Source organism: Pelodiscus sinensis, chromosome 17 (assembly GCF_052426305.1).
Source record: "Pelodiscus sinensis isolate ZL-2025 chromosome 17, ASM5242630v1, whole genome shotgun sequence".
NCBI lineage: Eukaryota > Metazoa > Chordata > Testudines > Trionychidae > Pelodiscus > Pelodiscus sinensis.
Window position 1 is genome coordinate 36768869 of NC_143068.1, and position 27359 is coordinate 36796227.

A 27359-nucleotide genomic window follows, 5' to 3' on the forward strand; every position below is an offset into this window, starting at 1 on the left:
AAGGGATCCTGCCTGGTTTGGCCAAGAGGCTGTCAAGTGCCAGCACTTCATCTGCCCCTCTCTGCACTGCCATGCTGTTCCTGCCCTCTGCCTTGGAGCTGCCTCCCACCTCCTGGGAGCCTCCTGCTTGCTGTGCAAGGCAGGGGAAGAGGAGGAGGGAGTGCTGATATCTGGGTGCCCTTCTCTTCTCCCCCGTACCCTATCTCCACAGAACAGAGGGGGATAGGGATGAAGAGAGTTTGCTGGCTGCTTTTGGGAGTGGTGCAGCGCCAGGGTAGGGGTGAGCCTGCCTTAGCCCCACAGTGCCATCTTCCAGAAGCCACCTGTGGGAAGTGATGTCCAACTGAAGCCTGCATTCCAAACTCCTGCCCTGGTCCTGAACCCCTCCTGCACCCCAATCTCCTGCCCTAAACCTGAGTCCCCCTGCACCCAAACTCCTTTCCTGGGCCTGCACCCTGAACCCAATCCTGTACCTCAACCCCTGCCCCAGGCTCAGCTCAGAGCCCCTTCCACACTCCAAATCCTTGGAGTCTCCAAGAGCAGAGTCTGCATCCCCAGCCTGAGAAAGGTAAATGAAGGTGGGGGAGGGAGGGAGGATGGAGTGAGCGGGAGCAGAACCTCGGAGAAGGAGGCGGGCAGGGGTGTTTGGGTTTGTGGTAGATTCCGGGTTGCTCTTAAATTCAGAAGCGATCTTGTGCTTCCGAAGGTTGGAGACCCCTGTCCTAGCACATGTCTGTCTGGTGTGCGCCAGGCGGCAGCCCCTATTTCAGCCCTTCCATAATCTCCGGGAGTGGTTCTGGCTGCACTTTTCCCCTCGTCTTTTTTTATTGGCACACCCTGTCCGTGGTCCCACAAAGTCGCGGGATCCCCTCATCGCCCTCCTCCTGGCATTGGCCAAATGGCCGTCTACAGCACCCAGGGGAAAATGTGAAATGAGGGGGTGCTCTGTGACTGTGGGGTCTGCTTCCTTCCTTCCTCTGGGCAGCGTCTGCTGGCTGCCTAGGCAGCTTTGGGGAGCAGTGGGCACTGTCCATGGTCCTCTGCTCGATGTCCCCCCTGGATCCCTCATTCTGAACCTGCGACCACCACTCCCGTCCCTCGTTTTCCATAGTGGTCTCAAGCATTCCTTTGGATTCCAGGCCTTCCTGCAAGGCTGGGGGAGGGGCCTTTACAAGTGGGTGGGCTTGTGCCTGCTAATCTCCCAGGTTTTCCCGTAACGCCTGACGGCTGAGGCCCAGGCTCAGCTAAAGGGAGGGAACTCAAGTCCCTGTTCTTGTCAGCATCCTTGCAATAGTGTATTGGCATGTGGCTACTAAGCGGGGCAGGAGAGCCATGCGATGCTGATGAGGAGCTGGCTTTTTTCAGCAAAGGGAAGCTGCACTTTTTGAGTGGAAAACAACAAGGCAGCGGATGTAAAATGACTGCAGCTGAATCTGGGGTGGGGTGGGTGGGAACATGAGTATGGAGGAGGAAAAGAAAAGAAATCTGAGATTCAACAAGGTTGGGGACAGAAGAATCCCAGGCACTGCTGCAGACTGGGGACCGACTGGCTAAGCAGCAGTTCATCAGAAAAGGGCCTGGGGATTGCAGTGGATGAGAAGCTGGATGTGAGTCAACAGGGGCCCTTGTAGCCTAGAAGGCTAATGGCACATTGGGCCTCAATAGGAGGAGTATTGCCAGCAGATCTAGGGAAGCAATTATTCCGCTTTATCAGCACTGGTGAAGCCACATCTGGAGTATCCCCACTACAGAATGGATATGGACAAATTGGAGAGAGTCCAGTGGAGGGCAGTGAAATGTACTAGGGGGTTGAGGCACATAATTTAGTCTGAGGAAGAGAAGAGCGAGGGGGGATATGAGAGCAGCTTTCAACTACCTGATGATGGTTCTAAAGGGGATGAAGCCAGGCTGGTCTCAGTGGTGGCACATGGCAGAACAAGGAGCAATGGTCTCGAGCTGCAGTGGGGGAGGTCTAGGTTGGATATTAGCAGGGTGGCGAAGCACTGGGATGGGTTCCCTGGGGGGGGGGGGGGATCTCCATCCCTGGAGATTTTTCAAGCCCAGTTTGACAAAGTCCTGGCTGGGATGATTTAGTTGGGCTTGGCTCTGTTCTGAGCAGGCTTGGACTCGATAACCTCTTACAACCCTAATCTTAGCTGATTCTATGAAGAAAGGGGGAATTCTGGACGATATTATAAAAGTAAAAGAAATCCAAGCTGTTGTCTCTCATCCTGTTGATCATGCTGAGTATTGCTGTACTTCCGTGCTCACAAGCTCGTCTGGATCCTCCTCCTATGCTCATGTTGCTAACCTATTCCTGGCTCTATGTCACTGCATCTTCACTGCTTCTTTTAGCCATCTGGCTCGATTGACACGAGCACAGGTCTGTCTACCCCAGTTACAGACACATCTGTCATAGCAGCATAGACCTACTGTTTGCTCATAGGTCATACCCCTCTGCCACACGTCATCTGTCTTTATCTTTTTAAATTGTTCATACTTGAGCAGAAGGACTGCAGCCTCCTCGGTCTTTGGAAAGTGCCTCCCAGCACAGTGACGGTCCCACCAACAATCTAAACAATGAAAAGGATCTGAGGGAAGGGACAGTAATGCTAGAGGAGAAGCTGGGGATCCAAAAAGAGGAATAGGTAAAACAGTGGGGGACTTTAGCTCCTTATTGGTGAACGGCAGAGTTGTTGACTCGAGTCCCACGACTTGAACTCGACTCTGACTTAAGTCGCCTAGGTGACTCAACTGGAGACTCGACTCGAGTTCATTGTTTGTGACTTGAGACTTGACTTGAGACTTGCTCGTTTTGTTAAATCGACTTGGTGAAAAAATTGTCCGAAAATGCCGATATTGACAGCTTGTACAAAAATGACTTGACATTTGTAAAATGAAGACTTGAGACTTGACTTGGACTTGAGACTTGACTTGGACTTGACAATGATGACTTGAAGACAACACTGGTGAACGGCTTGTAGAAAAACTAGTATAGAATTTAATAGAGAAGTATAAACCTGTGATAGAATTTTGCAGACTGGTTTAAAAGCCAGAAAAAAGGATCTTCTTATATATACAGGGCTTGACAAATAACACAATCTACTCGCCTGTGGTGAGTAGATTGCAACCCGGAAGAGCTGGGTTCGGGCGATCTGCGCATGTGCAGATCGCCGGACAGCGCGGCTGGCGAACGGGGCTCGCCGTGGTTCGGCAAGCCCTGTATATATATGTGTGTGTGTGTGTGTGTATATATATATATATATATATATATATATATATATATATATATGTGTTAGAGTAATTTCTGTAGAACACTGTTTCCATCCTATTATATTTTGTAGAACTTTTTCACAAGGGTGGCTTAAAAATTTGTAATACAGTAAAACTCCATTAGTCCGGCATCCAATGCTCCGGCACTCCTGATGGTCTGGCACCATCAGGAACCCGGAAGTGCTCGAGGCAGCTGGACAATTGAAGCTGCTCTGTGCCTGGCTTCCCCGAACAAGGAGTAATGGGCTTAAAGTGCAGCAGGGGAGGTTTAGATTGGACATTAGGAAAAAATTCCTAACTGTCAGGGTGGTCAAATATTGAAATAAATTGCCAAGGGAGGTGGTGGAATCTCCCTCTCTGGAGATATTTAAGAACAGGTTAGATAGACATCTGTCAGGGATGGTGTAGACAGAGCTTGGTCCTGCCTTGAGGGCGGGGGCCTGGACTCGATGACCTCTTGAGGTCCCTTCCAGTCCTATTATTCTATGATTCTATGAATCAGCCGCTGCTGAAACTGACCAGCATCTGAATCGGGGAAGCCGGGGGCAGAGCAGCTGGGGTGCTGCCCGGTTGGTCCCGTAGCGCCGCCCCTTGGGGCTGTGGGACCAACCCAGCAGCACCCCAGCTGCTCTGCCCCAGGTGCCCCTATTCAGCCACTGCTGAAACTGACCAGCGGCTGATTCCGGGAAGCCCGGGGCAAAGCAGCTCTGCCCCGGGCTTCCCGGAGTCAGACGCTGATCAGTTTCAGCAGCGGCTGACTCGGGGGCGCCTGGGGCAGAGCAGCTGGGGTGCTGCCGGGTTGGTCCCGTAGCGCCTCCCCTCGGCACTGTGGGACCAACCCGGCAGCACTCTGGCTGCTCTGTCCCAGGCGTCCCCAAGAGCAGCTGGGGTGCTGCTGGGTTGGTCTCACAGTGCCGAGGAGCGGCGCTACCGGACCAACCCGGCAGCACCCCAGTTGCTCTGCCACAGGCATCCCCAATTCAGCTGCTGCTGAAACTGACCAGCACTGGCTGAATCGGGGACGCCTGGGGCAGAGCCGGACTATCAGAAGGGGGGGCTATGACGGGTCTGGGGTGGCATCCCCCCACCCCACCCCAGACTCCTCATAGCCTCCCCTTCTGATAGTCTGGCATATCTGATAATCCGGCACCCCCTGGGTCCTAAAGGTGCCGGATTATCGGCAGTTTACTGTATCTTGTCCTTTCTGCACAATATAAGTCGGGGGTGGGCAATAAAATGGTGGCAGTTCACAAGGGTTAGATCCTGGTAGGCTGCTGCCGATATATTTATCTGTGCCTCCACGGGTATGGGTGATCAGAGCTCTCGTTGACTGGGAATGGCGATTCGCAGCCAACAGGACCTGTGATCCCCTGTCCCTGCGGAGGTACAGAGAAATATGGTGATAGGGGGGTCCACCAGAAGCTAACTCTGGGGGAATGGTTTGTCCTGCAGGTCGGTATTTGCCCACCCCTGAGATAAGCCATGATACCAGCCTGCCATATAAAGAGACTGAAAACACCCTTTGATGTTAAACAAATATAGGCTTTTACTGTAGCTCCCTCCATGAGGGTCTGACTTTGATAGGGGATTCTCAATACCTGGAGCCACAGGGAATAGTGTCTAAATGAAAAAAGGCATAAGAAAACCAGACACACAATTGGGAGAGATGTTCAGACAGTATATTTAAAATATGAACATTTACACTACTATGTAGAATCCCTGCCTCATTGTTTGTTGGAATGTATAACTATGCAACAGGATCATTCTTGTCAGACAGGCTGTGGCTTTTGTTTCTGTCACAGAAATGGATGGGTCACTGATTGTTCACAGAAGATAGGAGCTTTCTTGCATGGCTTCTTTGCAGATTACACAACCAAACTGACCACTGCACATCTACAATCAGTTGGCCACATTTATGGTCTCAAAGGCTTTGACATTCGTAAACGTGTCACTGGAGAAATTAACGAGCAGCTGCTTGGTTCCAGTCTTGGTGGGAAAGATCTCAAACGGCACTTTGGAGCTCTGCTTGGGCTTTAGTGGGGGCATTCTAAAAACCAAAACAGAAGGGGAAATATCAGTTGAGAACATCCTTGCACTTTATATTTTAGTTTCCCCACCAGCCATCCTCCCTATCCATTTCTACCAGCAGAAGCTATTTACTGGACTTTCCAAGGGGCCTAAGAGAGTTAGATGTCCAATGCTGACTTGGGAGTTGGGTACCTAGCTCCCTTGGGTCACTTTGGAGACCCCCTGCTATCAATGTACTCTGCAGCGATGACACGGAGGGATCAAGCATATTTAATATAGTCCCAGGTCAAATTTCATTCAGGCAGCAATAAGGTATAAAGGCATGTTAATGACTTAGCAAATAACCTGAGACATTGACAGAGGGTTCTAGAATCACCCTGAATAAGAATAAATTGCAGCGCTGAGAAAATCCCAAACTTCTGAATACCAGGATATTCTAAATGAAGGTCAAAGGTTTTTTTTAAACAGTAATTTTTGGAATGTTTGGAAATGCACTATTATTAAACTACCTTTCCATGTCATATATTCCTGGTTTTCTTGCAGATCGGCTTACAGGAGATGGATATAGAGTGGCAATTAAAGAGGGACTGTGAATATGCAATAGATCAATGTTTTTGAATGTGCTCTGCGAAAGCACTTTGAGAAACACATTAAGTGGTCACTCCAGTTTGTTTATTTACTAGTGCCACAGAGCTTCGTGGCTCCCCTTTGCAGCCAAGGGAGCAACGGGAAGCGGCGCGGGCCAGGCTATTTCTTCCTGCTGCTCTGCTTGGCTGCAAAGAACGAAACTGTATTAAAAATCAACTGTTTGGTTTCTTGAGTCTCATTTTCCAGAGACTTCCCTGGTTATAGCCAGAAGGAAAAGCCCTGCCAACATTAGCTTCCAAAACACCAACCCCTAACTCCTGTTATCTGTGACTTTTCTGACAAGATGTTGATGCTCCTTTTACTTACTCTATCTTGAGCTTTCCTTTCAGCAGGTCGCTGCCTTCTGCCTGCAGGGTGCAGTCTTTCACCTCTTGGTCGAGAGGATTGGTAAATATCACTTCCACATTCACTGGTTCATTCACCTTGGCATCACCGGACACCTGCAGAGGCCAAACACTTGCATGATCACTCTCTAAAGCCGAAAATGTTGAATCATAACAACAAAGGTTTGGCACTCTTATGACATCCCCCTAAGACAGGATGAACACCGAGCATCTCTCCCAATGGGAAAGGCAGTGGCTGTAGGAAGCAAAAGATCTAGTCTGAATCTCCTTTCCCTTTCCCCTTTCCCCAGCACTGGATTTAGAATCAGATTAGCTGTCCAGCACAGCTGACGCCCTCTTCCTCTTCAGGTGGCAAAGGGGCAGATCTTTACCTGTATGAGAAGCTCGGGGTTCTCCAGAACAATGTTCCTTTCCACCACCACTTCAATCCCATTTTCTTCTTGACACAGAGCAATCACTCGCAGCATGTTGTCGCTAGTTAAATGTTGCTGGTACTCAGCATACGCTATCTTAATGGGAAACCGTTTCTCTGAAGAATGAAGAATAAAATTCAGTTAACATAAAAATTGACAGTGTAAGTAAGAGACACATTTGCAAGTGTGACAACTGTTATTGACCTAAAAAGAGCATTTTCCTATTCCCCAGTGTCTGGTCCTAGATAGGGCATGAGCTTTCCCTGATGTTTTCCCCACTTCCTGGGTATGTCTAGACTACATCCCTCTGTCGCCAGAGGGATGAAAATTAGACATACCGAAATTGCTAATGAAGCGGGGATTTAAATATCCCGCGCTTCATTAGAATAAAAATGGCTGACGCTTTTTGCTGACACAGCATTTTCTGGCAGAAAGCGGCAGTCTAGATGGGGATCGGTCTACAAGGAAAGCCTTTTCCGACCGATCCCTCATGCCTTGTGCAATGAGGTTTACAGGATCGGCCAGAAAAGGCTTTCCTTGTCAGCCAATCCCCGTCTAGACTGCCGCTTTTTGCCGGGAAAGGGCTGCGTCAGCAAAAAGCGCCAGCCATTTTTATTCTAATGAAGCGTGGGATATTAAAATCCCTGCTTCTTTAGCAATTTCGGTATGTCTAATTTACATCCCTCTGATGACAGAGGGATGTAGTCTAGACATATCCCCTGTTGCCATTGTGCATCTACCTATCAGGAAGTGGGGGTGGTCTCTTCAATTCCCCTTCTGTCTCATTCCCTGTCCCCTTTTTCCTCCCCATTTTTCTTCCTGGTAGGTGATAAGGCAGATAACCTGCCACGTTGCATTTGGTTAGTGTCTATTTAATTGTCATGGCAAAGTGCAATCGGGCCTTATCCAGGATTAATTCCCTCAGATGCACATGACTTGGACCTGCTTTACATGGGTGTGAGTATATGCTTTTTCCCAAGCCTTCCTCTGTGTGCTCTTTATGCAAAGGTATTTTACAGCATTTCTCTTCCCTACTAATCATTCGGGTTTCCTTTTGTTAAAGAAATTGTTTAAACAAAGCATTTCCACTATTATTGAATAGGCAACAAATTCATACCCTCCCAATAAACCAGTTTTCTTCATTCTGCTGTGCTGGTACCCTGCATTATAAAAGTCCTTGGAATGTTTCAGAAGTCCCTTTGGCTTCCATTAACTCATCTTGCTTTTTTGCTCTCCTTCTCTTTTCTATGCTTGCTTCTGTTAACTGAGTATTCTGGTTTATTGTCACCATCTCTTCATTTCTGGTTTGCTTTTCCCTCTCTATCTGAGTCATGCTTGGGAACCACAGTGGAAATATATTATTTCTTACATTTTTCTGTTTTAGACAAACTTTACCCTGCTTTGTATCAGTTTAAGACCCTCTCCCATTACAACTTTCATAGAAGATTTCTTCAGCCCCTCAGTGTTCCCACCTTAAAATCCAATTCTGTCATTCTGTTCCAACAAACTCGTTTCTTTGACACTATTATATGAAAAATTACCTTCTTTAGAAGCAAGAGTAGCTGAAACGGAGTCCTTCCACACCTCATGAATTGGCTTCCTGGTGTACACAGTGGTCCAAGCAGTCATATTTACCTTTATATTCTTAGCCTCAGAGGTCAAATTACTGAGAAGCAAGGTTAGTTTGACATCTTTGCCAACCTTGAAGGCTCCATCCACCTCGAACTTCCCAGAGATTTCAGGATTTGGAACAATCTCTGCATGCTTCATGGATCTGCCAGCAAAACCATGTTCTACAGGCAGCTTTCCGAGAGCCTTTCGATACACCTCTCTTTCCTTCTCAGAGCCTATAAGAGAGAGAGACAGATGGTGATGAGGATGATAATAGCGTTAAAATATCTCAATATTAAATGGTGTATGCAATGTAGCTTTGCTTTTGTTGGGCCCAGCATAGGTAGAGAGACCTCGTGTCTCCACTTTTAACTTAAGCAGCAGGATGAAGGGTCCTGGCAAATCTGCCTCCAAGAGAGACAGCGCAACTGTTTACAGCAGCTACTGTTAACCTGTTGGACGGGTGATAGGCACGCATCCATTTCAGAGTTGCTCTCCTTAAACTTGAGAGCACTAAACCTGTTCATTGCAGAGAGGATCTATGATGTAGTTCCCAAACCTCCCTCATCCCACTTTTGCTGGGGCTGTACAGGGGGTAAATAAAATTCCTACTTGCTTCACTTTTTTATGCAACATGAGGCAGCTCTCTAAGCTGATGAGATTGACAAGTCTGCAGTTTAATTGAACAGACTCTACTGTATTACGAGGGTTTGATTGATCAGCTCTTGTGCCCTTTGCACATTTTTAATAGCAGTCTTTGTATCTTATTGCCATGTGCACATGCAAACTTAGCTGACAGGTGTTCCCACTGACAAAACTGAAGTGCGAATTTAGAGGCCGGGGAGGCCCCTTTGAAAAGGTTGCCTTTCCTGTGGAGTTTGCTATCTGTCTGTCTTAGGCCGTAGGGGTACTATATAGAAACCTAATCACTGTGCTGTAGAGTAGCCAATGCAATTCAAGCAGCCTGTGTTATCTTGGACAGATCAGACAAGGCATGTTTTGCACAACGCAATTTAGAGCCACGTTACCCAGGGCTCAAGAGCGAGAGCTGACATATCAGGAATGGCATGGCACAATGCTACACGTTCCCTCTTCCTCCTTTTCTTAGCACTGTAGGACCCACTATTGTAACTTGTGTCCTCGTGCCTGTAGAACTCGCACAGGAACTGGCTCCCATTACAATATTTCTAGCAGTTTAAGAAAGAACTTTTGTGCTACCATCAAGAAACAGAGGATTTTTCATTACCTTCTTCATATTTGTAATCATTAGTGACATCTACACGGTCGTAACTGCCTACTGCCTTGGTGCTGATGGAATGGCCAATTGACTTGGTGTAGGAATAGATGCGTTTTTTTCCTGTAGTACTGGTGTTGTACGACCAGGTGATCCGGTCTGCATTCACCTCAGCAAATACAAATGGAGCGTCATAGTCCAGGTCTACATCTCCTTCTTTGATGGCCGTAAGTGAGGCAGGACCACACTGGAATATCCCTGGAGTATCAAGGCAAAGGAAATCAGTCAGGGCTAGACTAGTGAAAACACTCGAATCCAACGTAAGCAGAGCACATTAAACCTAAATTGTGTGCCAAGGGCCCCTGACTGATACAGCCCTGCCCCCCCGCCGCTCCAGCCCTCTCCCTTAAAGTCATCCAGTGTAGTCAGCAGCATAGTCTTTGTATTTATTTGTTTTCATGATCAGTCCAGTTTGTCTAATTTGCAATAGCTGCAGATGTCTGTGTAGAAGCTGCACAGGGAGGGCTACTCTGTGCTTGGCACAAAGGAATAAGCTGAGGTTTTAATGCTGGAAAAGGATGCTTGTGCTCATTCCCTCCCCTGTTTGGTCAGGGAGAGAAATGATGCTCGGCCACAGCTGAATTCCTCACCCTCCCCACCATGCCCTGAGAGTCACTGTTGTCCCCCTGCTTAAACATTTTCCCGAACTAAAGTCCTTGTACCTGCGCTTCTCTCCTGGGGGGTCGCATCCAGAATTTGCCATCCGTTGTAGGAGGATCCGAGGTCCTTTCGGGTAAACCAGCTTTCATTCCAGACATGGAAATTCCTAGTGACAAGAATAACGCAAACTGCTAGTGTGTGACTGTCGTGCAGAGAGTTTGAGGGTCACAGATTCGTGTTGCCTTGAGGCTCCTGGAGCCGGGGGCCAGTTTAGCCCAGGACACAACTCACTGCAGCTTTAGGGCAGTTCTAAGGTTTGTTCGGCTATAGGCAGCCCCAAAAGTAATTTGTGGCTGCCCTGGATTACATGAGGGCAGCAGTGTTCTGGCCTCATCCTGTGAACTTGGAGCGCCAGTAGGTTGATCCAGAAACTCGCCTTCCCCTAGAGCCGTGTTTTTCAAAGTGGGCCACGGGCCGCTGCTTCCCATGGCTGCCGTTGGCTGGAAATGTTTCTCATTTGTTGGCTGCAAATGGCGAACCAAAGCCAGTGGGGGGACGTGAGGCTCCGTGGTTGGGGAGCTGGTAAATAAACAAACCGCAGCAGCCTATTAGCAGCTTTCTCAGAGTGAGCCCGTGGCCCTAGGGAAATCTTCAGGTGGCTGATGAAGATCGTTTCCTGGCTGCTCTTAGCTGTTAGCTGGAGCTTGGTGCACCCTGGCTGAGCACCATGGGCAGCTGGCCGGGCAGCCACTTCTCTTCGCTCCAGCCCGGCTGCCCTGCGGTCAGTCCGGGAAGCTTGCTCCAGCACCGCTGGAGCTAGATGCAGCCTCCCTGGGCTGAGCGCAGGGCAGCCAGGCTGGAGTGAAGAGAAGTGGCTGCCCGGCCAGCTGGCCATGGCTCTCAGCCAGGGTGCACTAAGCTCCACGTGGGCAGGCGCAGAGGAGAAGCCACCAATCAGCTGGAGCGCGGGGCAGCGTCTTTCTGCTGAAAGCCACAGTCAGCTGGCTGGGGTGTTTCAGCCCTCCAGACCTCCCAGCTCCCACCATTCCTTGCAGCTACACACCTGTGTTGTTGCTCGGTGAGTAGCTGCTCCTCAAATGAGGAAATCTAATGTAAATGTACTGCGCACGCACGCAGTTCAGAGAGGGCTCCAGAGCTACTTTTAGAGCCCCTGAGATCTACCAGTAGCTCGCGATCTACTGGTTGGTGACCACGGGACTAGATGATCATAATGGTCCCTTCTGACCTTAAAGTCTATGAGTCTATTATACCTCCTCATAAAACATTCTCAGAAAGGCACCATTTTCCCTGAGGGCTCTGTACTGGTCTCTGATGGCTAAAATAATGACAGAATGGGAAATGAAAGAGCATGAATATGAATTATTTGATGCTGTTATAAGCCATGTGAACTAAACCATTGCACAGGTACTGGATCAGGCATATCTCAGGAAGTAACTGCCCTCACTAAGGGCTCTCAGCACGTCCAGCCTTCCACTAATTGACAGGAAATGCACTGCCTGTCAGTCGTGTCATCTAGACTGTAGCACATGTTGCAATTCTGTCTGTGTTCTGTCCCCAGAATCACAGCCAAAAGTTCTGGCTGGGAGTTTCATTGGGAAATGTAAAATCAACAACATTTTTATGTCTGAGATCAAAGAAAACAATTCCAGGTATTTTGCAGGAAGCCTTGGGCCTCAGTTTGAAAGGCTCTGAGGAATCTTCACTTTCAATGTCTTCCCCAGTGTTTGCTGGAGCCCAAGATCTGAGATTTATCTGGTCCTTGAACCCAAGATAAAGAGCGAGGACAAAGCAAAATGTGAGAGAGACTCTTAGTGCTCTCCTTTCCTGATCACAATCTCATGCTAAATTTGTGCCTTAATTTATGCAACTGCCTTTTAATTATGGGTATTATTCTTAGAATTTTCACCCCAGTGATGTGATCTGCAGAAAGCTGTATCTTTGAAAAGGAAGCCTGTGCCCTGGTCATGCTGAAAGGTCTCATGTTTGGGTGCACACTTTTAACAGTCTCGACCCAAACTATCCCAGTGAAACTGCGCGGTATTTCCAAGTTGATCCCTTAGATTCTGGTATTGACTTGGGTCCTGTAGCTGTCATACTGTTACAACTCTTCCCAACAGCTTCAAGTGACGGTCATAGCTATTTGTTAAATGAGATTCTGTTCTAAGTGATGCGCATGGATGTAGCTTAAAGAGAGGTTGAAACTCTTAACCTGGGACTCTGCTCTGGCAACATCCCTGATGCAGCAGGGCCACAGATGTTGCTGGGGCAGAAAGTCCTGGTGGATGGCGAGAGGCAGGAGCCCTGTGTGGGGTGGGAGCCCAGCCATGCTGGCTGCAGAGGTGCTGGCAGCTGGGAGCCCTGCTGCAGGAGACCTGCTGAGTTGGGTGGCTGAAGCACCAGTGGACTCCAGCAGGGCAGCAGTCTGTTGTGCTGGGGCAGGAGCCCCAGAAATGGGGCAGCGGTTTGCCCTGGTGGGGCCAGGAGCCTCCGCTGTAGGGCAGTAGTGTGCCCTGGTGGGGCCAGGAGCCCTGGCAGCAAGACCATGGGCTTCCATAGTAGCACTGGTGGGGCTGGGAGTCCAGCATCACAGTGGGAAATTGGTGGGGCAGTGGGGCCGGAGGCAGGCGGGAAGCTGGTGGGAAGGCTGGCAGCTGGCCAGGAGGAAGCCGTGCTGAGGGGTCAGAAATGACCTCTCTGGTCCAGACAAATCCCTCGTTTGGAATGAGTCAGGTCCCAAGGATGCCGGACCAGAGAGGTCCAACCTGTAGTGTTGATCATTAAGAATCGTTCTGCTCATCGGACAGAGAAACCATTATCTGGGTGTGAAGACTGGGGTGACTTGCTGGTAGTTGCCATAATTTGTATTGTTTAGGTATTTCGTTAATAATGTATATCTTGTTTTGACAGTGGGCCAACTGTGGGAATTGTGGTTTGAGTCTGTCTCTCTCTCCCGTCAATGCACCGGATCAAATCATATTCTTGACTTGCATCTATGAGCTGCAGTGTGAGGTCAAGGCTTTATACTACAGATATTTAGAAAAGTAGATGGTTACCAGACGCTGTCACCTCCCATTCTCACAGGATTTCCAGATTCATCATAATATTCATCCACACTCAGGTTTTTATCGGCATCATGGGCAGAGTTGAAATTTGAAATCATGCGAGTAGGAATCCCCAGACATCTGAGCACTAAAAAACCCAAAAGAAATAATGAAAAGCCTGTATTTCTGAGAGAGAAAGTTTCTAGGCAACTATCCTCAGCCAATATTTCTGGATAGTGATCCTGGCCAAAGCAGGTTCCAACATTACCAGAGCTTTGAAACATGCCTCAGTAGATATAGGATTTAGTGTTTAGCATTTCCCATAATGGAACCTTTGCAACAAACAAACCTTTGCAACCTTTCACTGTGTTAATGAAATGTACCTGTGGTCAGCACTGATGCAAAAACCCAGCATTGTCCGTATTTGACAGGTTTAAATCCCGCAGCCTTCCACTTTTTCAGGATTTCAACGCTTCCGTTCCAGCTGCTGGGACTTGTTCCGCCACGGTAATCTCCACTCCAGTTTCCCTCCAGCACCCCATTATCATCATTACTGTTTACCTGGAAAAATTACACCTTAGATTAACTCATAGCATAGTTTTGTGGAGAAAAAGGGAAGGAGGGAGAAACAGCTTTGTGTAGCGCATAGTGATAATTAACACCGATAACTGTTACAGAAATACTTTTTCATCAGTAGATCTCAAAGTGTATCATGATTTTTACTCTATGGATCCCCACAATGCCCTTAGACAGTGCTATTGTCTCCAGTCTACTGATGGTAACCGAGGCACAGGGAGGCTGAGTGACAGACAAGGTCACACAGGGAGACTGTGGAATAGGATGGAACTGAACTTGGACTCCCAAGTTTTACGCTAGTGCCCTAATCTTTGGACAAGGGGCAAAGCTGTTGCCTCAGGGAACTGGCCTGTAATAAAGATGGCATCTTACTTTTAGGGAACTGAAAGATAGATTTCATCAAGCAAGACAAACATCTAGCCCTCTTTGCTCCTTCTACCCAACAATAACAGCAGTAGCTCAAAGCCTTTTCCAACCTGAAGTGCATCATATCAGGGCCCATGTGCCAGCTGGTGTCAGCCTGCTGTAGATGTATTCCCCTGCCCCAGCTTGTCATGTGCTGAGTTTCAGCACAAACAAGGCTCTAGGTGAGGAGATGCACGTTACACCTCAGAGCAGCTTCATGGTTTACTGAAACTATTAGAAAATATTCCTGGCCAGATGCAACGATCTTAATATTCTTTTGTCTCCTGCTTTGATTGCTACTCAAAAACACCTTTAAGCCAGTGTAGTGCTAGTGAAAGAATAAAATCCTCTCCTGCAGGAGCACAGCAAAGGGAGAGATTGGGTACGACATCTAGGGAGCTGGGGAGGACGCTGGCCCACAGAAGGATCCCTTTCCTGTAGAGCTCCGTACCAGAAGTCATCAAAAGAAGGCAAACATGAGAACCCCTGGTTTGACCCCCGGTTTGACCACTGTAGATACTAGGCCCACCCTTGCTCTGTTTACTGGGGGAAATGAAGCTGAGAATGAGCTCTAATGTGGATCTAGGTATGATCTCTGTAAATGCTACTGAAACCACGTATGCGCTCTGTATATTGAGGCTATGAACGCTTTATTTTGTCTGACAACTGGATACTACAGTAATAGGTGCCTCAGAAATACCCTTGATTAGGAAGAGCTTGCAAGTGCAAATCAGGTAGGTTTTTTGTCACTGTGGCTTCTGAGCTGCAATTCCCTGTGAAGGTAAATACACAGTTTGTATCTCCCATCTGCCTTTAAAAAAAACAGTCAGTGGCTTTGGCTTTTGCAGTGTTTCTAATGCAGAGTAATTTAACCCTTTTCTTACCATGGCACTGAGCACACGGCCCACGTACTTTGGATCATTTCTGCGAGACACATCGGTGGCAGGGTCTCTACGGTAGTTTAGGCTTTTATCCAGCGAGGCGAGGCAAATATCCAGAATGCCTTTTTGAAACTGTTTGAAAAACAGGTTGATGTTATATGTGATCCAAATTGTTCTTCCTTATAAATCATCAGGGTAACATAGTGTAACACAGTATTTGGAATAATATTTTAAACGTTTCTTAATGAGCCTTTCTACTGCAATGTAAATTTGGGCTTGATGCAGGAGTTACTCGAATGACGATCTCATGCCTGTGTCATTCAGCAGGTCAAGCGAGGAGGTCACAACTGATCTTTCAGGTCACAGGATTGACGACTGCGTGATAAGGGTTGGGACAGTGCGGCCCAGCACCACGGCAGTTCCATCTGTGTACAGAGTTATCCAGCAGAGGCTTTTAGATGTTTACAACTGAACTCTGGGACTCCTGGTTTAGGAGAAATGCCCAGTTATTGATACTGATGCTTATGTGAGCTGGTATAAGGTGGGGGCATGAGACGAGGCCTGGTGCAGAGAAAAATGGCTAGTGGCTGCCAGTGCCCCAGGAAGTCTCTTAAAGACAGTGTAGCAAAAGTGTGAACTAGAGAGAGGAGGCAAGAAGAAAGGCAGGGGAGGGATAGCTCAGTGGTTTGAGCATTGGCCTGCTAAGTTCTATCCTTGCAGAGGCCATTTAGGGATTTGGGGCAAACATTTGTCAGGGATGGTACTTGGGCCTGCTGTGAAGGCAGGGGACTGGACTCAATGACCTTTCAAGGTCCCTTCCAGTTCTAGGAGATAGGCATCTCCATTAATGTATTGAAAGGAGATCCGTATATCATGTTCTTTGCTTTGCATTTACCTGGCCATAGTTCCAACCAGAACTGTTAATGCGGTTTGCGTTGCCTGTAAAAACCATCCCAAACTCTTCCATCACGTACTCTTGGCGTTCAGCATTGTTAGGCATAAACACATCATCTCCTGAAAACCCAAAGCAGAGGTGCTGTAAAACCACAAAAGGGCCGAGATTTAAGAGCCTCAGATGAGCTCCTGTAAACTCCCACCCGGCTCTGCTCTGTTCTCATCAACGGATTTTAGAAACACCACCCTTTTGCTGGTGGGGCTGGAGGTGACGGAAGGGAGAGGGAGGACATGTGGCTAAGTCTCTGTTCTGCAGGGGAAAGTTAGTGTGCGCTGGCTTCAGGGCCTTGTCTCTTTTCTTGGGGATAGCAGAGTCCCTGGGAGTGCCCACTTTCTGCTCTTCTGTGGTGGGGCTGAGCTGTGGGGGGCACAGGGCTCAGGCTATGCCTGTCTCCTCGGTAGGACTCTGTAATCACACACAAGCTACAGAATGAATGTGATGAGTTTGGGAATCCCACAGGACCCTGACTGCACTGAGAGGAGAGGGAGCGCTGCCTCCTGTGCCCTCTACTGTAGGTGTCTAAGCCATTCAGTGGTTTTTGTGTCACTGGAAGGCATGGGGGCACTCCGGATCCCCACACTTGCTGGGGGGTTCAGCTGCTGTACGTCAGATGGGCAAGCTGCACGTATTAAAGCTGCAGTGAGTTACTCAGGGAGCAACCCGAGTGTCTGTACCTTGAGACCAGGGGTTATAGAGTAGAACAAAAGTTCCGACGATCCCCTGGGAGGCATTTCCCCCTGAGGTAGGCTGCACGCTCAGTTTGTAGCGTCCGATGGCAGCATTGGCTGGACAGTAAATAGAGATGGTGACGGAGCTGGACTCGGTGGATTGTTGGACTGCGCTCCAGGTACCATTGCTTGCTGTGCTGGAGATGCTGAATACAGCCTGGGTCTTAGCTTTCAGTGATGGTTTTGGCCCTTGCAAAGAGGATAAAGAACACTGAGATGTCTCCTGCTCTCCTAAGTCACATACAATTTCCAGTTGACACAGTAGAGACACACCCCCACGAGTGAGTTTGTACCAGATGTCGGCATGCTACAGACCAAGGCTACTCAACACGCAGCCCACGGTCCATTTGTTTACGGCCCGTGGTGCAGTTTGGGTTTACGCGGGGCTCAACACACGGCCCGCGGGTGGGACTCTGAGCATGGCGTCTGCTGGGAACATGCTGCACAGAGGTAAGCTGTCTCCCAGGAGGGGTGAGCGTTGAAAGACGCCAGCGGCCGGGCTGGCTGGGCAGACGGGTACAGAGTGTCGGTGTCTCTAGCCCCCAGGGAGGAAGTGCTGAGAGCGCTGGGGCTTTGTGGGAAGTGCTGGTTGCCTAGCCTTGTGGGCAGAGCGTGAGAGGTGCTGACTGGCTCACACTGGCCACGTTTGGGTCTGGTGCTGAGGCTTAAGGCTTAATATTTGTATTCGTGCCTGTCAGTGTGAAAGAAGCTATTTGCATATATTTGCATATATATTTGCATGTATTTGCAACCACGCTTAGGTTGCGGCCCTTGGCATGTGCTGTGAGTATCATTGTGGCCTGCAGGGCTTCCAAAGTTGAGTAGCCCTGCTCTAGCCAAGCGGATGCACAGCAGTGGTCACAGGGCCTCTGAGGGGTGAATGCCTGTTGGCATTATTGCCTCCTTCTGGCATCTGCAGGGGAGGCCATTGCCCGTCCGTGAGAGCAGCAGCCTGTTTGTGGGGGGGACTGAAGTGGGGGCATTACCTGTCTCTGCAGTGAACTTGAAGCTCTCTCCAGACTTCAGTGCTCTGTTGCAGGTCGCTGTGATGGAGAAGGGCTGTTCTCTCCTCACAATGAGGTCTGTGCTGTCGTATTCGTTGGTATGGTGTGCGCGCCGATTTGCTTCTTTCTGCCAGTCGATCTTGATTAATTGTAGACCTGTGAGATGAGAAAAAAGAGCTGAGGAGAAGCCTAAGCCCTTGTAGGGGCTGGCAGAAAAAATCCCAGGCATCTTCTCTGGAGTTGTACATGCTTTAAGTACCAGTTGCTTGGGGCAATGGGAGGTGATTTGATGGAGTTGCAGTCTAAACCAACCGACTGCTTCTTCCAGTCAAATTACAACTTCTGACTGTGACAGAAGGCTGAACATTTGAGGTCATGAATAGGATCATACAGGGGAATCCTCTTGGCCTCAGAAAAGGAAACCGAGGACTTAACAAATCTATAGACCCGAGACATGCTGCTGTATTTTAAAATGTGACGTGACTCACTTTTGCGGCAAATGCAGCCCCTGGAGCCCCAAAGAGCAGGAAGTCTGCTCAGGGCTTTGGCATGTCAAGACAAGGCACCTATGTAGCCCTTAGGTCAGGTCTCACACAGCCATCCAGGACCCTTAGGAACTAGATCTGATTTCATTGCACTTGTCCCCTTCTCCAGGGAAGCCAATGGGATTGCCAGGCCCTTGGGCAAGGTTGGGGAGCCTGACTCTGTGCTCGCTAATGGGGTGGGCCCATGGGTGGAAGGGCAGAGCTGGGCTGTCAGCCCCCAGTGTTGCCCTGACAGGATGGTGCCCTTGTCTTCGCTGTCCCTCAAAGCTGGCTGCAGCATGCCGTGCAGGGCTCTGGAGCACAATGTACAGCGCTCCCACGGAAATTCAAATGGTCCCAGGGCTACGGCACTGTGTCAACAGCTGGTGCCTCAGGCCCTTTAGTATCGCCTGGCCCCAGAGCAATTTCCCCCTTTGCTCCCTACCTCTCCATTATGGGTCCTGACCTCCTCTCCCCCATGCACATCACTTCCACCAGTTCCACAGCTGCATGTGTAGGTAATACACAGAAGATAAAATGTGCTCTTATGTTCTAAGATGAGACCTCCCACTAATACTTCCCCTTATGAGCAATAAGTGTGTCTTGCAATCACCCATCTACATGGCAGTGAACGTTTTCTCTAGGCTTTGGATCCAACATCTCTTCTTTGCGTTTCTTGACCCCCCGCTCTGTAGTTCTAGTGTCCACACAAGTTATTTCTAGGTGCGACTCATAGCTTTATTGGTTGTTATGCAACAGGGGCTGAAGGCCGAACAATGTCAGATTATGAATGAAAGGAAACGATGAAAGAAGCAGTTGAATCCTCAACAGTGATGTAGCAGGGGCTCCATGAACCCCTTACTAAGCAGGGGAGATTTCGGCAAATCCAGTAAGTGCCTGAACCACTATTGCTTACTGCTTGAACTTTAGCAACCAAGCTAACAGGCGGGGCGGATATAGGGCAGGGCGAACTGGGCGGCCGCTCCGGGCCCCGCGCTTCAGAAAGCCCCGCGCATGCGCATGGCGTCACTGCGCATGCACCCTGGCAAAGGGGGGGCCCTGCAGAATTATGCTGCCCGGGGCCCCACAAAACGGTCATCTGCCCCTGCTAACAGGCCCAGATTAGACCTAGACTGCAACTTCCGCATGACCACAGTCAGGGAGGGAAGGGAGAGTTTGGGTGCCACAGAGAGGGCAGCTTGACCCCGCGTCCTTCCTGAGGCCCAAATCTCTAGTGAAATCACTGACCTATGCATTAAGAAAACCAGGAAGTTTGTCTAAATGCTCTAAGACACATATCTATCAGGGCCCCCGAGCATGAAGTCTCTGAAAAAGAAAAAATGCATCTGGTGAAAGTGATGATCAGAAGAAAACCTCTTGCCTAACCTTTAAAAAGTGCTTGCCTAGCAAGTTTTTGAGTGGCATGTTATTGTAATACTAATGGATAAATAGGGAAAGAAAGTCTGAGTTTGGGGGAACAATTTTGGGAACACTTGGAGGGACGCCTCTAGGACTCCTTGAAGACTCTTCACTTCTGGACACATCTTCGTCCCCACTGGCAGACGGAAGACTGGCCATCGGAAGCCTGCTCGGTGTCACTCGAGAGCCACACTCCACTTTGGAGGGTGGGGGTGTTTTCCTAACCTGTTGCGGACGTGTGTAAGTGCTTGAGACTAAGTAAAGTTTAGCTTTAAGTGAAAGCATTCTTGTGTTGTCCTGTTTGTACCATCCATCTATCGGACAGATGACCATACCTCCCCTGAATTATTTCCTGACACCACCGCGCAGAGAGTAAAAGTTACCGAAAGGTTTGGGTTGAAAGAACCCGGGTAACATAACTCATTCACCTACTGGGTGTAGGTCACAGTCCCATTAGTGCCACTTAAACGAGAGAGAGAGAGAAAGAGAGGCTCCATCTATACTACAGCCTTCTTCCGCAAAAGCTTATGCAAATGAAGTGTGGAGTAGAATATTGCCATGCTTCATTTGCATAATTAATTAGCAGCTGTTTTTGCACATGAGGCTTTTGCACAAGAGCCGTTCTTCCTGAAAAGAAGTGGCAGAACGGCTCTTGCGCAAGAGGGGGTTTTACGCAAAAAGGAGCTGTGTAGACATTTTACAAGGAGTAAGGGAAATCAGAGGACGAGTGCTCTTTCTCAGACTTCCTGCTGTGTAGACAGCGCCAAAAGCCGAAATAAGCTATTTCAACTTAAGCTACACACCTGAAGTAGATGAAGTTGCATAGCTTATTTCAGCTTTAGCCCTGCTGTGTAGATGTGCTGGTAGTGCACACCGGCTCCACAGTTACTGCACTTTAAATAAACCACACCCATGAGAAGTGTAGAGCTTACTGTGTTCTGGATACAGAACTAGGGGGCCTGTGTGGACAATTGAATTGCTTGTTTTACTCTGCTTGCCCTCCAGAAATGACCCATAATCCCCCAAGTCATCTGCTGTTCGTGGAACTCTTCTGCCTGCCTGATTCTGTGGTCCTGGACACAAAGCAAACCTTTCATGAAATGCTCAGCTGTTGAACACAGAGGAAGGTGTGTGTGTGTAAGAGAAAGAGAGGTTGTGCAAAGAGCTGGAGAGGAAGGTGAGGGGGGTGGTAGTGTGTGTGAGATGTCAAGGTTTTCCCCACCCCCTATCTCAGGAGGGGTTGTTTCCTATGGCTGTCTAAACTTACAAGACAGCATGCTGACATCCCCCAAAACACACTTCTCCCTCTCCCACCTTCCCATGACTTCGGCTGAAAAGCAGCTGTCAGTGTAGCAGGATGACTATGGAGCAATGGGATTGGGAAACTTGCATCATGTGATGCTGACTGCTCCACAGCACCCACAATGCACTACTCTGTGTGACATTGCAAGAGTTGCTAATGTGGACACGCACAGTGTGGACACACAACAGTAGTTTCCCTGCAGCGCTCTACGGGCAGTGCTGTAACTACCAGCACTTCACATATGCCAGTGTAGACATAGCCTAAAATTCTGCAGTCTAACTGATCAGAAAGTTGGAGTGTGTTCCCTGAGTCTGGAGGAGTTGTTCCCATCCTCCTCTATGGACGCTGCTAAATTAGCCCAGTCAGAAATGACTTCATTTGGCTGGGTTCATTTGGACCTGCTGGAGACAAAAATATTCCCTTTAAAATAGCTCTGATTGCACTTAATGGCAGGTTCTACATTTAAACAGAACCACAGGGAAGATCCTCCCTCCCCCCCATTTCCCCTGGTCTATACCCTGTCTCAGATCCCACGAAGAGGACACTGGACTGGGTTGTGAAGTGCTTTGGGTATCTCACACAAAGTCTGACCTCATCCACCAAGTGTCAGCATGTTTGTCGGGGGCTGCCTCTTCCTGAAGGTAGGGTAACGAGAGTGAGTTCTTTTTAAATGGGTGATGAAACCAAGTGGACAGATACTCTATTCTCTCCCCTTCCTACATGGAGCATAAGCCTGTGGCACATGGAGCAGATTGGAGGCATTGATTCGTACGGAGAAGGTCGGGCAATCAGCTAGTTGTCTAAGGTGTTTATACGTGAATGCAAGAAGCCTGGGAAACAAGCAGGAAGAATTAGACGTCCTGGCACAGTCAAAGAGCTATGATTTGATTGGAATAATGGAGACTTGGTGGGATGACTCTCATGACTGGATGTTTTTCGCCTTCCTCTGTAGCATGAGGTACAGATCACAGCTGGAGGATTCTCTGCATCTTGGGGTCTTCAAACTATTTGAAGGCTTCAATATCTGAGATATAGGTGAGAGGATTATTCTAGGATGGGGTGGGTGAGATTCTGTGGCCTGCACTGTGCAGGGGGTCAGACTAGATGATCATAATGGTCCCTTCTGACCTTAAAGTCTATGAGACTGGAGCGCTGTCATGGAAGGGTATAAGCTGTTCAGGAAGGACTGGCAGGGGAGAAAAGGAGGAGTTGCACTGTATGTAAGTGCAGTAGGATTGCTCAGAGCCCCAGTATAGAGAGGAAGGAAAGCCTGTTGAGAGTCTTGGGGTTAAGCTTAGAGGTGGGAGCAACAGAGGTGATGTTGTGGTTGGTGTCTGCTACAGACCAGATCAGGTGGATGAAGTAGACGAGGTTTTCTTCAGACAACTGAGAGAAGCTTCGATCACAGGCCCTGGTTCCCATGGGGAGCTTGAATCACCCTGACATCTGTTGGGAGACCAACGCAGCAGGACACAGACAATCCACGCAGTTTTTGGAGAATGTTGGGGATAACTTCCTGGTACAAGTACTGAGGGAACCAAACGGGCCATGCGCAGCTTGTCTTGCTGCTCACAAACAGGGAGGAGCTAGTAGGAGAAGTAGAAGTGGGTGACAACCTGGGCAGCAGTGATCACGAGATGTCCGAGTTCTGGATCCTGACCAAAGGAAGGAAGGAGAGCAGCAAAACACACACCTTGGACTTCAGAAAAGCAGCCTCTGACTCCGTCAGAGAACTGATGGGCAGGATCCCCTGGGATGTAACACGAAGGGGAAAGGAGTCCAGAAGAGCTGGCAGGATTTTAAAGAAGCCTTATTGAAGGCACAGGAATAAGCCATCCTGATGCACAGTTAGAAAGGCAAATATGGTAGGTTCACGTTCACTGCACCTTGGCTTAGCAGTGAAATCCTTGGTGAGCTTACACACAAAAAGGAATCTTAAAGAAGTGGAGACTTGGACAGATGACTAGGGAGGAGTATAAATATATTGCCCAAGAATGCAGGGGAGTTACCAGGAAGGCGAAAGCGCAATTGGAACTGCAGCTGGCAAGGGATGTGAAGGGTAACAAGAAAGGTTTCTGCAGGCATGTTAGCAATAAGAGGGTGATTAGGGAGGGGGTGGGGCCCTTACTGGCTGAAGGAGGTAACCTAGTGACAAATGATGTGGGAAAATCTGAAGTACTCAATGCTTTTTTTCCCCTTTATGAAGGAGGACTGAAAGAATTGGGCTTGTTTCATATCATATTTGCTTGTTTTGCAGCACTGTCACACTGTTGGATCATATTTAGCTTGTGGTCCACTATAACCCCAGATCTGTTTCTGCAATACTCCTTCCTAGACTGTCGCTTCCCATTCTGAATGTGTGAAACGGATTGTTCCTTCCTACGTGGAGCAGTTTGCATTTGTCCTTATTAAACTGCATCCTGTCTACCTCAGACCATTTCTCCAATTTGTCCAGATCATTTTGAATTTTGACCCTATCCTCCAGAGCAGTTGCAACCCCTCCCAGCTTGGCATCATCTGCAGACTTAATAATCCTACTCTCTTTGCCAACATCTGTATCGTTGATGGAGATATTGAACAGAGCCGGTCCCAAAACAGACCCCTGCGGAACCCCACTTGTTATACCTTTCCAGCAGGATTGTGAACCATTAATAACTACTCTCTGAGAACGGTTATCCAGCCATTTAAGCACCCACCTTGTAGTAGCCCCATCTAAGTTGTATTTGCCTAGTTTAGTGGTAAGAATATCATGCGAGACTGTATCAAATGCCTTGCTAAAGTCTAGTTATACCACGTCCACCACTTCACCCTTATCCACCAGACTCGATATCCTATCAAAGAAAGCTATCAGATTGGTTTGACATGATTTGTTCTTTACAAATCCATGCTGGCTGTTCCCTATCACCTTATTATCTTCCAGATGTTTGCAGATGATTCCTTAATTACTTGCTCTATTATCTTTCCTGACACAGAAGTTAAACTGACTGGTCTGTAGTTCCTTGGGTTCTTATTTCCCTTTTTATAGATGGGCACTAGATTTGCCCTTTTCCAGTCTTCTGGAATCTCTCCTGACTTCCATGATTTTCCAAAGATGATAGTTAATAGCTCAGATACCTCCTGTATCTGCTCCTTGAGTATTCTAGGATGCATTTCATCAGGCCCTGGTGACTTGCAGACATCTAACTTTTCTGAGTGATTTTTAACTTTTCCTTTTTTAATTTTATCTTTTAAACCTACCCCTTTCCCACTAGCATTCACTATGTTAGGCATAGTGACCTGGAGAAATTGGAGGCTTGGGCCAAACGAAATCTCATGAGGTTCAACAAGGACCAGTGCAGAGTTAGGACAGAAGAATCCCAAGCACTGTTACAGGCTGGGGACTGAATGGCTAAGTAGCTGTTTGGCAGAAAAGGACCTGGGGTTACAGTGGATGAGAAGCTGGATATGAATCAACAGGGCGCCCTTGTAGCCAAGAAAGCTAATGGAATATTAGGGTGCACGAGGAGAAGCATTGCCAGCAGATCTAGAGAAGTGATTATTACCCTTTATTCAGCACTGATGAGGCCAGATCTGGAGAATTGTGTCCAGTTCTGGACTCCCCACTATAGAAAGGATGTGGACGCATTGGAGAGAGTCCAGTTGAGGGCAAATAATTAGGGGCTGGAGCACATGACTTACAAGGAGAGGCTGAGGGATTTGGGCTTCTTTAGTCTGCAGACGAGAAGAGTGAGGAGGGATTTGATAGCAGCCTTTAACTACCTGAAGGGAGGTTCCAAAGAGGACGGAGGGAATCTGTTGTCAGTAGTGACAGATGGCAGAACAAGGGGAGGTCTAGTTTGGATATTAGGAAAAAACTATTTTACTAGGAGGGTGGTGAAGCCCTGGGATGGGTTCCCTGGGGAGGGAGTCGAATCTCCATCCCTAGAGATGTTACGTTCCAGCTTGACAGAGCCCTGGCTGGGTTGATTGATTTGGGGTTGGTCCTGCGTTGGGCAGGGGCCGGACTTGATGTTTCCTGAGAGCTCTTCCAGAGCTAGGATTCTGTGAGTCGTTGGGGGAAATGTTTGTGGAGCCACTTTTTAAAATAGGTCTGTGGTGCTGATGTGGTGCTGAGTCCTCCCCTTTTAAAACCCCAACAGACACCAGTCATTGGGAGCAGGGTCAAACCGGGACCTGTATGTGAATGCATGAACCGTCACTGCATGAAGCCACATATCGAGCAGGTTCATTAATCTCTCTCTAAGTGGTTTTGGTGTCACTAGATGAAACTGAACACCGCACCCAGGAGATATGTGGATTACGTTGCCACATCACTGCACAGCTGTTACACTGAGGCAATTGTGGCTAGTGGTTATTTCCTTCTTGCTGCAATCTGCGGTTAGTGTTTTACTGTAGAGTTTTAACACACACACCCTTTGTTAACAAAGAGTTCTCTGAAGTAGCCAGTAGCACTTTTCATGGCTGTTACACAATATTTAATTAAGCAGATCAAGGGCCCCACAGAATTGCCGGCAAGCGGGGGGGATGGGTGTGTGTGTGTGGGTGGCGGGGCTGGCCTTGTCCTCCCAAAAGGGATGGGGTCTCAGGTGGAAGGGACAGGGCGGGGCAGCCAGCCCTAGTGTCACCCAGACTGCATCATGGTAACCTCAGCTTCACTGCAGCAGGGAAGCAGGGTGCCCTGACCCTGGCCCAGGGCTCTCCCTGCCACTGCGTGAAGTGGAGCAGAGCAGGCTCTTGGGCCACTCGTTTCCCACAGCTGTGGTGATGTAAGGGGGGGCCGACCCCTGCTCATGGGGCTGGAGGAGGGGCTTAGGGCAAGGGGGAGGAAAGAGCAGGGTGGGGTGGGAAGTAGAGGAGGGGTCTTGGCCTGCGACAGGGTTGCTCCAGGCCTTGCACCCCTGTAGGCAGCCCTGGCAGAATAAATCCACGAGGAAGATGCCAAGATAGTAAGTGGTTCCAGTCACCCCAAGGCAATTTTAAAAACCATCGTGTGTAGATAACGTGTGTGGCTTCTAGAGTCCATGGGCCTGATTCTCCTCTGCCTCCATCCATGCAGCCCATTGACTTCCATGGATTTATTCTTCATTTACATCAGAGTGAGAGGAAAATCAAGCTCTTTGTTTCTGCTCGTTGGCTGCTGCTCTCTGGGTCTCTTTCCAGTTCCACCATATGATGGCCCTGATTCATTGTATGCCTGCAAAGCCCAAGCTCCAATGCCAGCACAGAAAGCGAGGGGCATGGCAGAGAGAAATAGTGATTCATTCCCTCTCCAGGCTAAATTTCCCTGATGGGGCTCATAAGAAGGTTTAAAGGCGCTAGTGCAAGTCCAAGGGGTGCCCTGCATACACCTTGCACCTTCAGGCCCAACATGTCTGCTCAATACACAAACACCCCTATAAACACAGGCTTGTAAAATCATTGCAGATGAGAAGTGAAAAAGGCCTCAGGAGGACATCCAGACCCAACCCCCTGCTCAGTGCAAGACCAACCACAACTAAAACTTTAAGCCCAGCCTTAAAAACCTTTAGGGACTGAGACTCCACCACCGCCCTAAGCAGCCCATTCCAGTGCTTCCCCACCCTGCTAGGGAAATAGTTTCTGAACTGCAAACCGTGGCCACTGGGCACAGTGGACATGGCTGTGGACACGCGGCGTAACACATGGTCCTGCATTCTGCCAGCAAAGTACCCCGACGTGCCAAAGATTGCTAACCCCAAAATAGAATATGCAACACTTAAAGCCCTTTGCTACAAATTCCCACTAAGCCAACCATTCTGATAAGGGAACATAACCTTACTCAGTTGCCCGTAGGGTATTTGTTGAGAGACTTGTATTTTACTCACCAGCCATGGTTTCTTGCTATTCTGCCACTCGCGTCCGGTACTCTGGCCAATCTTGTATGATGAGGCTTGAAGCTGTGCTTGAAACACCATTTATAGAGAAAATTTTGGGCGGGTCTCTCTTGTGCAAACCAATTACAATTTAAATGAGGTAGGTGAGGACCTCAGACCATGCATGCAAATATTCAGATGACAATACACTATCTCATAGGCTGTAAAGTCTCTAGTTATGCAAGCCAGGAGGAAAAACCAGGGCAGTGGAAGTTACAAGTTACTTGTCCAGAAGGAACTGATTTAGTTTCGGAAAGAGTCCCAGGTTTCAGGTAAAGCGATGTGTCACTTCTAGAGCTGAGAAGTAATTTGAGTCACTGCGAATTCACACCTTTTCCTCTCTGTGTCCCATAGGAACCTGTCTAATGCGTAGAGCTTTCTCTCTGCTCTACGCTCAAAG

The 27359-nt window shown here is 48.6% G+C and overlaps 1 protein-coding gene across 2 annotated transcripts; it reads right to left on the reverse strand.

Annotated features, from left to right (window-relative positions):
• Positions 1 to 4937: 4937 nt before the first annotated feature.
• On the reverse strand, positions 4938 to 27030 carry LOC102446242 (protein-glutamine gamma-glutamyltransferase E-like). Of its 2 annotated transcripts, none has more exons than XM_006111068.5 (13): positions 26912 to 27030; positions 17805 to 17978; positions 16765 to 17007; positions 16031 to 16149; positions 15139 to 15267; positions 13657 to 13834; positions 13286 to 13421; positions 10274 to 10377; positions 9564 to 9809; positions 8248 to 8553; positions 6665 to 6822; positions 6256 to 6389; positions 4938 to 5320 (listed from the first exon to the last, which is right to left on the reverse strand). In XM_006111068.5, exons 1-13 carry the CDS (start codon positions 26916 to 26918, stop codon positions 5173 to 5175), a joined length of 2082 nt encoding a protein of 693 aa, XP_006111130.3. In that variant the 5' UTR covers positions 26919 to 27030; the 3' UTR covers positions 4938 to 5172. The 2 variants fall into 2 exon arrangements, with proteins under 2 accessions (XP_006111130.3, XP_075773833.2); XM_075917718.2 differs by lacking the exon at positions 26912 to 27030 and adding an exon at positions 23765 to 23863.
• Positions 27031 to 27359: the final 329 nt, after the last annotated feature.

Coding starts and splice junctions, on each gene's coding strand:
- LOC102446242 (XM_075917718.2), bottom strand. Junction 16,150..16,764: donor CTATAACCCCTGGTCTCAAG/GTACAGACACTC, acceptor TTGGGTTTTCAG/GAGATGATGTGTTTATGCCT. Junction 6,390..6,664: donor ACCCCGAGCTTCTCATACAG/GTAAAGATCTGC, acceptor TGGCCTCTGCAG/GTGTCCGGTGATGCCAAGGT.